Source organism: Pristis pectinata, chromosome 17, assembly GCF_009764475.1.
Source record: "Pristis pectinata isolate sPriPec2 chromosome 17, sPriPec2.1.pri, whole genome shotgun sequence".
Taxonomy (NCBI): domain Eukaryota; kingdom Metazoa; phylum Chordata; class Chondrichthyes; order Rhinopristiformes; family Pristidae; genus Pristis; species Pristis pectinata.
This window is the reverse complement of record NC_067421.1, coordinates 38,328,498-38,341,351: the sequence shown is the minus strand read 5'-3', so window position 1 is coordinate 38,341,351 and position 12,854 is coordinate 38,328,498. Positions and strand designations below refer to the sequence as shown.

Here is a 12,854-nt window from a genome sequence, read left to right as displayed (position 1 = left end):
CACAATCCCATTAACCCCCTCCCTCCCCCCTCCAGATTCTGCCACACTGGGAGCAATTTACAGCGGCCAATTAGCCCACCAACCTGCACGTCTTTGGGACGTGGGAAGAAACCGGAGCACCCGGGGGAAACCCACGTGGTTACAGGAAGAACGTGCAAACTCCACACAGACAGCGCCAGAGGTCTGAATTGAATTGTGGCGCTGCGAGACAGCAGCTCTACCACTGTGTCACCCTGAATTGTAATTCCTGTACTGGGAATTGAACCCAGGCTGTCTGAGTCAAAACCAGAATCCTAACTGCCAGACCCAACCACATTGGTTTCAAATGGCAAAGAATTCGGAACGTGATCTGTGTGGACCCGGAAACGATTGGGACTGGGTCTGGTCTGTGGTAGCGGGTTCAAAGATTGTGCATTTTTAACTAGAATGTCAGGAATGTCCCAGAAGGGTATAACTTGTCAAGCAGCAGAAGCAGTCACTGAGATGCATTTGCTGAGCCCACACATGTATTGCTGTGTGCAGTAGGTGTTGTCCAGAGAGCCAATAGGAACTTGTTATCCTCCTACTGGGAGCTGACTCATGCAGTTCCACAATCTCATTGTCTGCCTGGCCACTGAGCAGCTCTCAGGGTTGACTTCTCCCCGGGCCATTACAGTTCATCTACGATCCCATTACCCTGCAAATTATTCTCTCTCTGACTCATCCAATTCCCTGCGGAAGGTTCTGATCCCCCTTCAGGCACTGAGTTCCAGATCATAACAGTGGCGCAGCTGGTAGAGCCGCTGTCTCACGGCGCCAGAGACCCAGGTTCAAACCTGACCTCGGGCGCTGTTGGTGTGGAGCTTGGGTGTGTGCGAGAGGGATAACCAGGCAGGGGAAAATGAGCACATTTTTTGTTCTCCTTTGATTTATTGTGGATCATGAGAAGTTATTGATGTCCTGGGTTGAGGAGAGGTTAATGGTTTCCTTTTCATCGAATAGACCCATCGAATCATAGATTTTCTGGACCACTGAAAGAGGCACTTTGGCCCATTGCTTTCTTGCCATTTGTCCTATTCCGGGACTCTTTCCCTACTTCCCTGCAAGTTATTCCCTCTCTGGCTGATGATGGATGCTGCCTTGTTGTGGCAGCGCCTCTTGTAGATGCTGTCAATGGTGGGGAGGGCTGTGCCCGTGATGGAGTGGGCTGTGTTCACTACTCGCTGCAGCCTTTTTCCCAGGGTTGGGGACTTAAGAATGAGGGGGCGTAGGTTTAAGGTGAGAGGGGAGAAATTTAATAGGAACCTGAGGGGCAACTTTTTCATACCGAGGGTGTTCAGTATACGGAGTGAGTTGCCAGAGGAAGTGGTTGAGGCTGGCGGAACTCAGCAGCCCAGGCAGCATCCGTGGAGAAAAGCAGGCGGTCAACGTTTTGGGTCAGGACCCTTCTTCAGGACAACATTTAAAAGGCACTTAGACTGGTACATGGATAGGAAAGGTTTAGGGGGATATGGGCCAAACGTGGGCAAATGAGACTAGCTTAGATTGGCATCTTGGTCGGCATGGACCAGTTGGGCCAAAGGGCATGTTTCCGCGCTGTATGACTCCATGACTCTTGCATTCCTCGGCTTTGGAATTGCCGTCTCAGCCCATGAAGCAATCAGTCAGGATACTTCCAACAGTGTTGGGATAAGAAATGCAAGTTGCCTTCTGGAAAAGTGGGACGTCATCGGGTGTTGGCCAGGAGGAATTGGCTGCTTTCCTCGGAATAGTGACATGGAATTTTTAAACTTCCACTCACGAGGCACACTCGTCACAGAACATAGAACATTGCAGCACAGTACAGGCCCTTCAGCCCACAATGTTGTGCCATTTTATCCTGCTCTAAGATCTACCTAACGCTTCTCTCCCGCGTAGCCCTCCACATCTCTGTCATTCATGTGGCTATCTAAGAGTCTCTTAAGTGTCCCTAATGTATCTGCCCCCACAACCTCTGCCGGCAGTGCGTTCCACGCACCCACCACTCTCTGTGTAAAAAACTTACCCCTGACATCTTCCTCCAATCACCTTAAAATTATGTCCCCTCGTGTTAGCCATTTTCACCCTGGGAAAAAGTCTCTGACTGTCCACTCACAAGATCACAAGACAAGGGAGCAGAAGCAGGCCATTCGGCCCATAGAGTCTGCTCCAAGGAAGAGGGAAAAAAAGAAATGAGAAATGGGGAATGGGGGTGGGGGTGAAAATCCTGTTCTTATCCCAATTTCCGGCCTTATCCCCATATCCCTTGATACCCTGACTATTTAGATATCTATCTCTTCCTTGAACGCCCCCACTGATCTGGCCCCCACTGCTGTACGTGGCAAGGAGTTCCACAAATTCACCTCGATCTATGCCTCTTATCATTTTGTACACCTCTATCAAATTACCTCTCATCCTCCTCTCCAAAGAGAAAAGCCCTAGCTCACTCAACTTATCCTCATAAGACATGCTCTCCAATCCAGGCAGCATCCTGGTAAATCTCCTCTGCACCCTCTCTAAAGCTTCCACACTCTTCCTATAGTGATGTGACCAGAACTGAACACGATACTCCAAGTGTGGACTGACCAGAGTTCTATAAAGCTGCAACATTACCTCGCGGCTCTTGAACTCAGTCCCCCCACTAATGAAGGCCAACACACCATACGCCTTCTTAACAACCCTATCAACCTGCGCGGCAACCTTGAGGGATCTATGGACGTGGACCCCAAGATCCCTCTGTTCCTCCACACTGCTGAGAGTCCTGACATTAACCTTGTACTCTGCCTTCAAATTGGATCTCCCGAAGTGTATCACTTCACAGTGGATTCCTCAGTGGATTCCTGCAAAGATGCCATGACCTATAAAACAGAAGCCAACAGAAAGTCAACTGCTGGAAAGGGTTCTACTGACATCGTAAGAGTAGGATCAAACCACACTTATGTGGTCAGCTGTTTGTCCAAGACTAAACAAGAGGAAGTGGGTGATCAGAGTGGCTGTCCCAACAAGACTGAACACGGTGTTACATCCAACGATGGTTTCAGTGCCTCGGAATCAAGAGCAGTGATTACATCTCACTGTGGAGACCATGGAGAGGGTACAGAAGACGTTTACCAGAGGGGTCTTGGGGTGCAAGTCCACAGCTCCCTGAAAGTGGCCGCACAGGTCGATCGGGTGGCAAAGAAGGCATACGGCATGCTTGCCTTTATTAGTCAAGGCACTGAGTTCAAGAGTCAGGAAGTTATGTTGCAACTTTATAAAACTGGTTAGACCACATCTGAAGTATTGCATTCAGTTCTGGTTTCCCCCATTGCAGAAAGGATGTGGGGGCTATGTCGAGGGTGCAGAAAGGGTTTGCCAATACGCTGCCTGGATTAGACTGTGTGGGCTACAGGGAGAGGTTGGAAAGACTTGGGTTGTTTTCTCTGGAGTGGTGGAGGCTGAGGGGAGACCTGATAGTTTATAAAATTATGAGAGGCAGAGATAGGGGAGACAGCTGGTACCTTTATCCCCAGGGTCAAAATGTCCAATACTGGAGGGTGCCCATCTAGGATGAGAGGGCGTAAGTTCAAGGGAGATGCGCGGGACAAGTTTTTTTTTACACAGAGAGCAGTGGGTGCCTGGAATGCGCTGCCAGGGGTGGTGGTGGAGGCAGATATGACAGAGGCGTTTAAGAGGCTCTTAGATAGGCACATGAATGTGCAGAGAATGGAGGGATGTAGAGCATATGCCAACAGAAGGAATTAGACGTCACTAGTTTAATTAGTTCGGCACATTGTGGGCAGAAGGGTCTGTTCTTGTGCTGTACTGTTCTATGCTCCATCTCCCATGCCAGAGATCTTAACTGCATAATCTGGGTGGACTCGTGGTGGGATTCTGAGAGAGCACTGCACCGTTGGAGGGTGCAGCTATGAGTTGGAGCACTTGTGATCATCAGCTGTATTATGCGCTCCAGTCTCTGCGATTTTGTCCACATCACCCTGACTCAGCACAGGGAACCCCACCCACCGAGACACAACCGACAGCTCACCAATCAGATCTCTGGCGCCAACCGTGGAGATTCAGCACTCTCTGCCATTGGTCACCCAGCATGTCCATCCTCGAGACAGTCCTCTGTCCCACAGCCAATTGGAAAGCAAGTAATTTTCCACTGTCCCATTGGTTGATTCTTGCCTGTAAGGAAACAATTTTGTTCCACCCTGTCGACCCTCCCACAATGTTTTTATAACGAATAAATTGACTAGAGAGTGAAAAAAGGACCATTTTTTAACTTCCCAATGATTCCCCCACCTCCCTAAATTTGCTTAGGCGCTGTGCCGGAGGGGTCTTGTAAGGCACTTTCAAAACTCACTATAATAAGGAACAACTGCTTGCAACCATGGATGGAAGTATTTTAGCATTGAGACTTGTAAAGGGCCATGTTTTAGTGTTAATATTTCGCACATCTGCTCCTTCATTTTGCCTCGCGGTGCTTGTATGGAGGGGCTGAGGTTTGTGGGGGGCATTGGGTGAGGAAATGGAAGAAGCCCTGTGTGTTCCTCCTGTTCTAGGCCCCATCGATGAGCTGTCATTGATGTCTCAGTGGGTGTCATAAAGTCCTACAGCACGGAAACAGGCCATTTGGCCCAGCTGGTCCATGCCAACCATTTGCCCGGGTTTGGCCCATATCCCTCTAAACCTTTCCTATCCATGTACCTGTCCAAATATCTTTTAAATGTTGTTAATGTACCTGCCTCAACCACTTCCTCTGGCAGCTCATTCCATATACTGACCACCCTCTGGGTGAAAAAGTTGCCCCCCAGGTTCCTATTAAATCTCTCCCCTCTCACCTTAAACCTATGCCCTCCAGTTCTTGATTCCCCAACCCTGGGAAAAGGGCTCTGTGCACTCACCCTATCTATGTCCCTCCTAATTTTATACACTTCTATAAGATCACCCCTTATTCTCCTACGCTCCAGTGAAAAAAGTCCCCACCTGCTCAACCTCTCTCCATAACTCAGTCCCTCGAGTCCCAGCAACACCCTCATAAATCTCTTCTGCACTCTTTCCAGCTTAATGGCATCTTTTCTATATCAGGGTGACCAGAATTGAACATAATGTTCCAAATGTGGCCTCACCAATGCCTTGTACAATTGCAACATAACATCCCAATTTCTATGCCCAATGCCCTGATTGATAAGGCTCCCTGTGCTGAGTCAGGGTGATGTAGAACAACTCGTAGAGAGTTATACACATGCTAATCACAGTGCTCCCTTATCAGAGGTGCCGCATTAAATGCTGTGTTAAAACCTCAGCTGGATGTAAAAGATCCCACAACATGATTTTTGAGATGAGGAGAGTCCTGTCCAGTGTCTGCCCCATCCAACAACATCAATAAAGCAAACGAATCTCCTTGTAATCTCATTGCTGTTTGAGGGAGCTTGCTGTGCTATTCCTACATTACAACAGCGAGTGCACTTTATGCGAGTATCTAGGGACACGAGTTTGAGTCCCTCCATGGGAACTGGAAATTTAAATTCAGGTAATTAAATGAATCTCAGGAAGAGGAACCACAATATCACAGAATTGTTGTTAAAAAGACAAACTGGTTCACTAATCGCCTTTAGGAAAGGAAATCTTCCATCCTCAGCTGGTCTGGCCTTCAGGTGACTCCTGCCTCATCAATGGGGTTGACTTTTAACTGCTTCCTAAGGGCATCAGGAGCGGGCACTAAATGCCAGCATTGCCAGTGACGTCCACAGGTATCTTGTGCCTGCATGAGGTCAAAGACAAAGTTGAGTTTATTGTCATGTAAGGTTTGAAAAAAAAGTGCTTTGGGACGTCCTGAGGTGGTGAAGGTGCTGTAGAAATGCAAACCTTTCTTCTTTGCTCTGGAGTAAACCCCACCACCAGCTGTGGCCTCTGTGCATGACCTAGAATTCTTCTTATGGGATCAATCTTGTGCTCGTCCAATCCGTCCCTGAGCCTGCTGATTAACACTGCTTTGAACAAATGAATGAAGAACAGGAGTAGGTCACCCAGCCCCTCAAGCCGGTCCCCACCACTTAATGAGATCATGGCTGATCGGCCTGTAACATCAACTCTGCATTCCGCATTCCTATAGCAGACTTTCATCCTTTTGCTTATCTTGCCTCTATCCCTGTCTTAAGAATATTCAAAGACTCTGTTTCAACCACCGTTGGAGGATGACAGTTCCAAAGGCTCATGACTCTGAGAGAAAAAAAATTCACTTCATCTCTGTCTTAATCGGACAACCTTTCTTTCAAAATGTGACCCCTCGTTCTGGGTTCCCCCACAAGGAAACGTCCTCTCCACACCCAACCTGACAGGACCTTTCAATGAAAGTCAAAGTGGGGTTTATTGCCATATGCACAAGTACACGGCAGGCATGGTAGTGCAGCGGTTAGCGTAACGCTATTACAGCTCCAGTGACCCAGGTTCAATTCTGGCCACTGTCTGTAAGGAGTTTGTACGTTCTCCCTGTGTCTGCGTGGGTTTCCTCCGGGTGCTCCGGTTTCCTCCCACATTCCAAAGACGTATGGGTTAGGAAGTTGTGGGCATGCCATGTTGGCACCGAAAGCATGGCGACACTTGGCGGGCTGCCCCCAGAACACTCTACGCAAAAGATGCATTTCACTGTGTGTTTCAATGTACATGTGACTAATAAAGAAATGTTATGTATGCACAGGTGCAATGAAAAACTTACTTGCAGCAGCATCACAGGCACAGAGCATCAGATAAGCAGCATTCACAAGAAAAACATAAATTAATCATAAGTTATACAAAATTATACAAGAAAGAACACAATTAGTGCAAATTGTAGTGCAAAGCGTTGCTAAACTAAGGTAGTGATTAGGGTTGTGCCGGTTGGTTCAAGAACCGAATGGTTGAAGGGAAGTAGCTGTTCTTGAACCTGGTGGTGTGGGACTTCAGGCTTCTGTACCTCCTGCCCGATGGTAGCTGCGAGAAGATGTCATGGCCCGATAAAAAAGCTGAGGTGAGCTTTAGGACAAGGGCACTGAAAATTAGGCCATTCTATTCGTGAAGTTGAACTGGTCTTTTTTTCCATTCAGCCAATTAGAATAGCTAGGGGTGTTTTCCCTGGAGTGAAGGAGGCGGAGGGGTGACCTTATAGAGGTTTATAAAATCATGAGGGGCATAGATAAAGTGAATGATCACAGTATTTTTCCCCAGCGTAACAGAGTCTAAAACTAGGGGGCATTGATTTAAGGTCGGGGGGGGGGGGGTGTTGGAGATTTAAAGGGGACCTGAGGGAAAACATTTCCTCACAGAGGGTAGTGAGTATATGGAACGAGCTGCCAGAGGAACTGGTAGAGGTGGGGACAGTTACAATGTTTAAAAGACATTCAGACAGGTAGATGGATAGGAAAGGTTTAGAGGGATATGGGCCAGATGCAGGCAAATGGGACTAGCTCTGGTAGACAACTTGGTCAGCATGGATGAGTTGGGCCGAAGGGCCTGTTGCTATGCTGTATGACTTTATAGCTCTAATAACTCAATCCTACCTGATGGATTGAAGTTCATAAAATTAAACAGGAAGAACGTTGGAAGCATTATTTTTCAAACGGATCAGATCTCTGTTACCTTAACCTTGCCTGCCTCCGGTTGTTTGGAAATCGTGATGGTTTGGCACCGGGCTCACTCATTAGTCTGGAGCGTGGGACGGGGGTCCAGGGTGCAAGTGGGATGTGTGGCCAGAGACAGGGTTTGGGGGTTGTAACACCAGGGGTCCAGAACACGGGCAGGTCGTGGCAGGAGCTGGGGTCCAAAGTCCATGTACATTACTTGCTTGCTTTAAGCTCACAGGGTTTACTGGAAAATTTATTACAGTACTGTGTAACATAAAATAAAAAGTGAATTAAAAGTGTGTTAATAAGGGCATAGTTTTAAGGTGAAAAGGGGAAAGTTTAAAGGAGATGTACGAGGCAAGTTTTTTTTACATAGAGAGCAGTGGGTGCCTGGAACACACTGTCAGGGGAGGGGGGTGGAAGCAGATACAACGGCAACATTTAAGAGGCATTTAGACAGACAGATGAATGGGCAGGGAATGGAGGGGATAGAGACAATATGCAGGGAGATGCACGGTTTAAATTGGCGTCCTGGTTTTAGCACAGACATCGTGGGCAGAAGGGCCTTTGCCCCCGCTGTACTATCCTCAAGACAAGTCAAGTTGAGTTTATTGTCATGTGCACAAGTACAGAGAGGTACAGGTACAGTGAAAAACTTGCTTGCAGCAGCATCACAGGCACATACAGTAAGTGCAGACAACTCACACAATATAAATTCTACGTAAAATATGCAAGACAGCGAAGAGAGAGAAAACAAAACTGCGCAAAAACAAGACATCAGTGCAAAAAAAAGACGCAATCAGAGACAAGCCCACGATAGTGCACGAGGTGGTCTGTAGTGTTCCGATGCTGAGGTCGGGTTGGGGTTGTGCAGGTTGGTTCAAGAACCTGATGGTTGTAGGAGAGTAGCTGTTTTCTAATAGAAGTAGCATCCAATAGTCCGGTAAACCTAGTCCGGCACCAGCAACGTTTCTAGGATGCTGGATTAATGCAGTTTTAAATATACAAAAGCTCCTCTAATAAGAGTCGAGGATGCTGTGCAGACACCAGCTCATCATAATGACTGGCTTGAGCTGGCGATCAGCTGGAGCCACAGTGAATCCTGTTTCGTGAGGCTGAGATTGAAATGTCAAGATCCTGAGGTAGTTTAACAATTAGAATTGAAGCAAAATGCAGAGCATTAGAACATGCCATGAGCCATCGGCTGACTCCCCTGCCGTGGGTCATTATCTGGGATGTCACCATGTTTATCCTTCACCCTGCAGGTGGGATTGCAGGGGGCATCGAGATCTGCATCACCTTCCCCACGGAGTACGTGAAGACTCAGCTGCAGCTGGACGAGAAGGCAAACCCGCCCCGGTACAACGGCATCGGTAAGGATTCTGGGGGACGCTGCCTGTCCTCAGCGCGTCTGACAGCCACGTCTTGTCACAGGCCAAACAGAAGATGCCGGAGGAACTCAGCGGATCAAGCAGCATCTGAGGAGGGAGATGGACAGTCGAAGTTTCGTGCTGAGGCCCTTCACCTGGGCTGAAAGAGTAGAAGGGAGAAAGCCGGTATAAAGAGGTGAAGGGAAGGGGCGGAGCAAGAGCTGGCAGGTGATCGGTGGATCCAGGTGACGAGGGGAGATAGGCAGAGGGACGAGGAGTGAGTGAAAAAACTACCTACCAGCTGCTAGCTCTTGCTGCACCCCCTTCTCGCACCCTTTTTACTGGCTATCTCCCCTCTATCTGTCCAGATGAAAGATCTCGACCTGAAACATCGCCTGTCCATTTCCCTCCACAGATGCTGCCCGACCCGCTGAGTTCCTCCAGCATTTTGTGTGTTGCTCCAGATCCCAGCGTCTGCAGTCTCTCGTGTGTCCCTCTTCTGTTTTAATCCACTCCCAGCCAGGCAACTGTCAATCGACTGAAAGTTGGGTCCAAGTCAGAGAGAGGTACAGCAGGGAAACAGGCCCTTCAGCCCATCGAGTCTGTGCCAACCATCAACCACCCAGTTACATTAATCCTTACATTAACCCCATTCTCCCTACAGTCTGTCAACTACCCCCCCCCCCCCCGATACTTTCACTCACCCACACACTGGGGGTAATTTACAGTGGCCAATTAACCCACCAACCCACACGTCTTTGGGAGGTGGGAGGAAACCGGAGCACCCGGAGGAAACCCACGCGGTCACAGGGAGAACGTGAAAACTCCGCACAGACAGCACCGGAGGTCAGGATTGAACCCGGGTCTCTGGTGCTGTGAGGCAGCGGCTCTACCGGCTGCGCCACTGTGCCAAGGGTGGATGGCAAAAGGGGGTCTGGGTGTCTTGCCCTAGTGGGCGGGTTGGGGATTTGTGGGGTGCCAGGAGCCTGGCACAGGGTTCAAGGTCTGGTGGTGGTTCAGCTCAAGGGGTTGGGGTCAGTTGAGAGTCCAGTGTGTTGGGGTTGAGGGGCTGGAAGGAATCCAACCCACTGGTGTTGAGGGGGCCATTTGGAAGTCCGACCCATTGGAATTGTGTTTCTGGTGAGGGTCCAGTCCCGGGCGTGTGGATCCAGTAGCTCTGAAACCAATTGTATCTACTTTGACTTCTTCTTAATTATAAGATCAAAGGGCAGAGCCATTTGGTTTTCTGAAGGGAAAATGTCTTTGTCAGATGTTTGAGGATATAAGGGGAGATGGATGGAGTATATCTGGATCTTGGAAATTGATCTCAAAGGTCCTACACAAGAGGTTGCATCAATCAATGTTCCGTGGGTACAGGATTGGATAAAGGCAGAAACTACAGAGGAGGCATATCCCACTTGTTAGGCCAGGGGTGCTACAGGAATCAGGTCTGACCATCGACTGCTCACCAGTGTCCCTTCTCTCAGGGGGATGTAAGAATCCCCTGCCAGGGTCTGGAAGACCAGACAGGCTACCTCAGGTGTCTGGGTCGGTGTTTACCCAACCTTTCTCACTGAAGCAGATTTACCAGGCAATTATCTAATCGTGGGAGCTTGCTGTGTGTAATTTGCTCACCTAACAGCAGTGATCATGTCTCTCAGAGGGTTCTGTGGCTGCAAAGCCCTTGAGCGAATCTTGTGAAGCTACACAGGGTTACAGCGAACTACTCCTCACCATCCAGTTGGAGCTCGGAGTATCTTCCTGAGGCCACCTTTGCAAGGGTCCAATGCCAAAGAATAGATGACATTCTTTTTAAGTGGGATACTGATCAGCCAGTTGAAAGATTTGAATTTTTCCAGTTCCTGACAAGAAGACATTCTGTTTGTCAAATTGAGTCGAGTTTATTGTCATGTGCACAAGTATGGTGAGGTATGGGTACAATGAAAAACTTGCTTGCAACAGCATCACAGGCACGTAGATACAACACACAGAACATAAATTATACATATGTTACACAAAACAGTGGGAAAATGCTCCAAAGCAAGACATTAGTACAAAAGAAAAGTGCAAGCAAGCTCCCATAAAGAGCAATGTGAGTGCATTATGTTTCTTTAATTGTTGGCTGGGGGGGTTGAATATTGTCCAGGAGACTGGGGGATTGTTAATACCCTTGTGAGAGGCAGAATGTGGCCTTGGTTTAACATCTCACCCAACAGGTGGCACCTCTAACAGGGCAGCACTGCATCAGGGCTCTTGCTCGGGGTGGTGTTGGTCTAGACTTGGTGCTCGAGTCTCTGGGATGGGATCTCCCGAGCCTACTGAGCCCCAGTTGGTGCAGAATGAGTTGGATGGGCTGAACGGTCTGGGATGAGTTCTGTGCGACAGTAGGAGAGTGGCGGGGAGTTCCCTTCACATGGGACAGCCTGTTCTTGTGTCTTCCAGGTGACTGTGTGAAGCAGACGGTCCAGGGACATGGGGTGAAGGGGCTGTACCGGGGCCTCAGCTCGCTGCTGTACGGCTCCATACCAAAGGCAGCGGTCAGGTACGCTCTGGGCTACAGACTTCCCGACGGTCCGAACACCTCAACACCCGACAGGACTCCCAACACCCAACACCCCTCCACATCTCCTGCCCGTTTCCCCAGTCTCGCCTCCCTGCCTCCCTGCCCTTGTTCCTGGTCTTCCGTTGGCACCAATTGGTATTATGGGACATTTCCAGGGACAGACCTGCCCTGTATCATCTAACATAGATAAGATTTCTTTATTAGTCACATGTACATCGCAACACACAGTGAAATGCATTTTTGCATAGAATGTTCTGGGGGTAGCCTGCAAGTGTCGCCACGCTTCCGGCGCCAACATAGCATGCCCACAATTTCCTAACCCGTACATCTTTGGAATGTGAGAGGAAACCGGAGCACCCAGAGGTAACCCATGCAGACACGGGGAGAACATACAAACTCCTTACAGACAGCGGCCAGAATTGAACCCGGGTCGCTGGCGCTGTAAAGCATTACACTAACTGCTACACTCCCATGAACACAGAACAGTACAGCACAGGAACAGGCCCTTCGGCCCACCATGTCTGTGCTGAACTAATTAAACTAGTAATTAAAAGCCTACATCAATGCACTCTGTACTAACTCAATGTAACTGCACTGTGTAATGAATTGACCTGTACGATCAGTATGCAAGACAAGTTTTTCACTGTACCTCGGTACAAGTGACAATAATAAACCAAAAACCAATACCAATAAACCAATACCGATACCAAACTATTCCCTTCTGCTTACACATGCCCGTCGTCTGCACATTCATGTGCCTACCTAAGAGCCTCTTAATCACCTCTATCGTATCTGCCTCCACCCCCACCCCTGGCAGTGCGTGGGTCGACGGCCACTGTGCCTCCTGCGGGGAGTCGGACTGGTGTTGCAGGGCCAGTCTCTTCACCCTGCGCGGGACACTTCTGGTCGCACCTCTCTCAAACTCCCTTCACCCCCGAGTAGGGTATCCTAGACACCTCCCCCATCGGTTCCCGCGAGTCGTTGGGCACGGCGGTGGTTTAAAGAGTTCCAGGCACCCAGCACTCCCTGTATATAATGAAACCTTCCCCGCACACCTCCTTTGAACTTACCCCCTCTCGCCTTAAGTGCATGCCCTCTAGCATTAGACATGTCAACCCCGGGGAAAAGATGCCGGCTGGTTGGTACGCCCGCCCCCCATCTGTATCTGTGACCCAGGCGTGTTGCCTTGGGGCATGGCGGGGAGAGATGGAACAACATTCTAAAGGCACGAGCAGTCTCTGAGTGATAAACCAAACAAAAGGTTGACTGACAGAGGAGTCTAATGGGCTGAACAAAGAGCTTCCTGATTGCTTTTAGTCTCTGCTGCTTTGTCATTCT

General features: G+C 49.1%; 1 protein-coding gene across 1 annotated transcript in view; it reads left to right on the top strand.

The window, feature by feature from the left end:
* Positions 1-12,854, top strand: part of si:dkey-178e17.1 (tricarboxylate transport protein B, mitochondrial) — a 65,574-nt gene that overhangs the window by 37,054 nt on the left and 15,666 nt on the right. The window contains exons 2-3 of the mRNA XM_052032373.1: positions 8,849-8,956; positions 11,396-11,495. Of these exons, the coding sequence (XP_051888333.1) occupies positions 8,849-8,956; positions 11,396-11,495 (208 nt within the window). The remainder of the gene's footprint in view (positions 1-8,848; positions 8,957-11,395; positions 11,496-12,854) is intronic.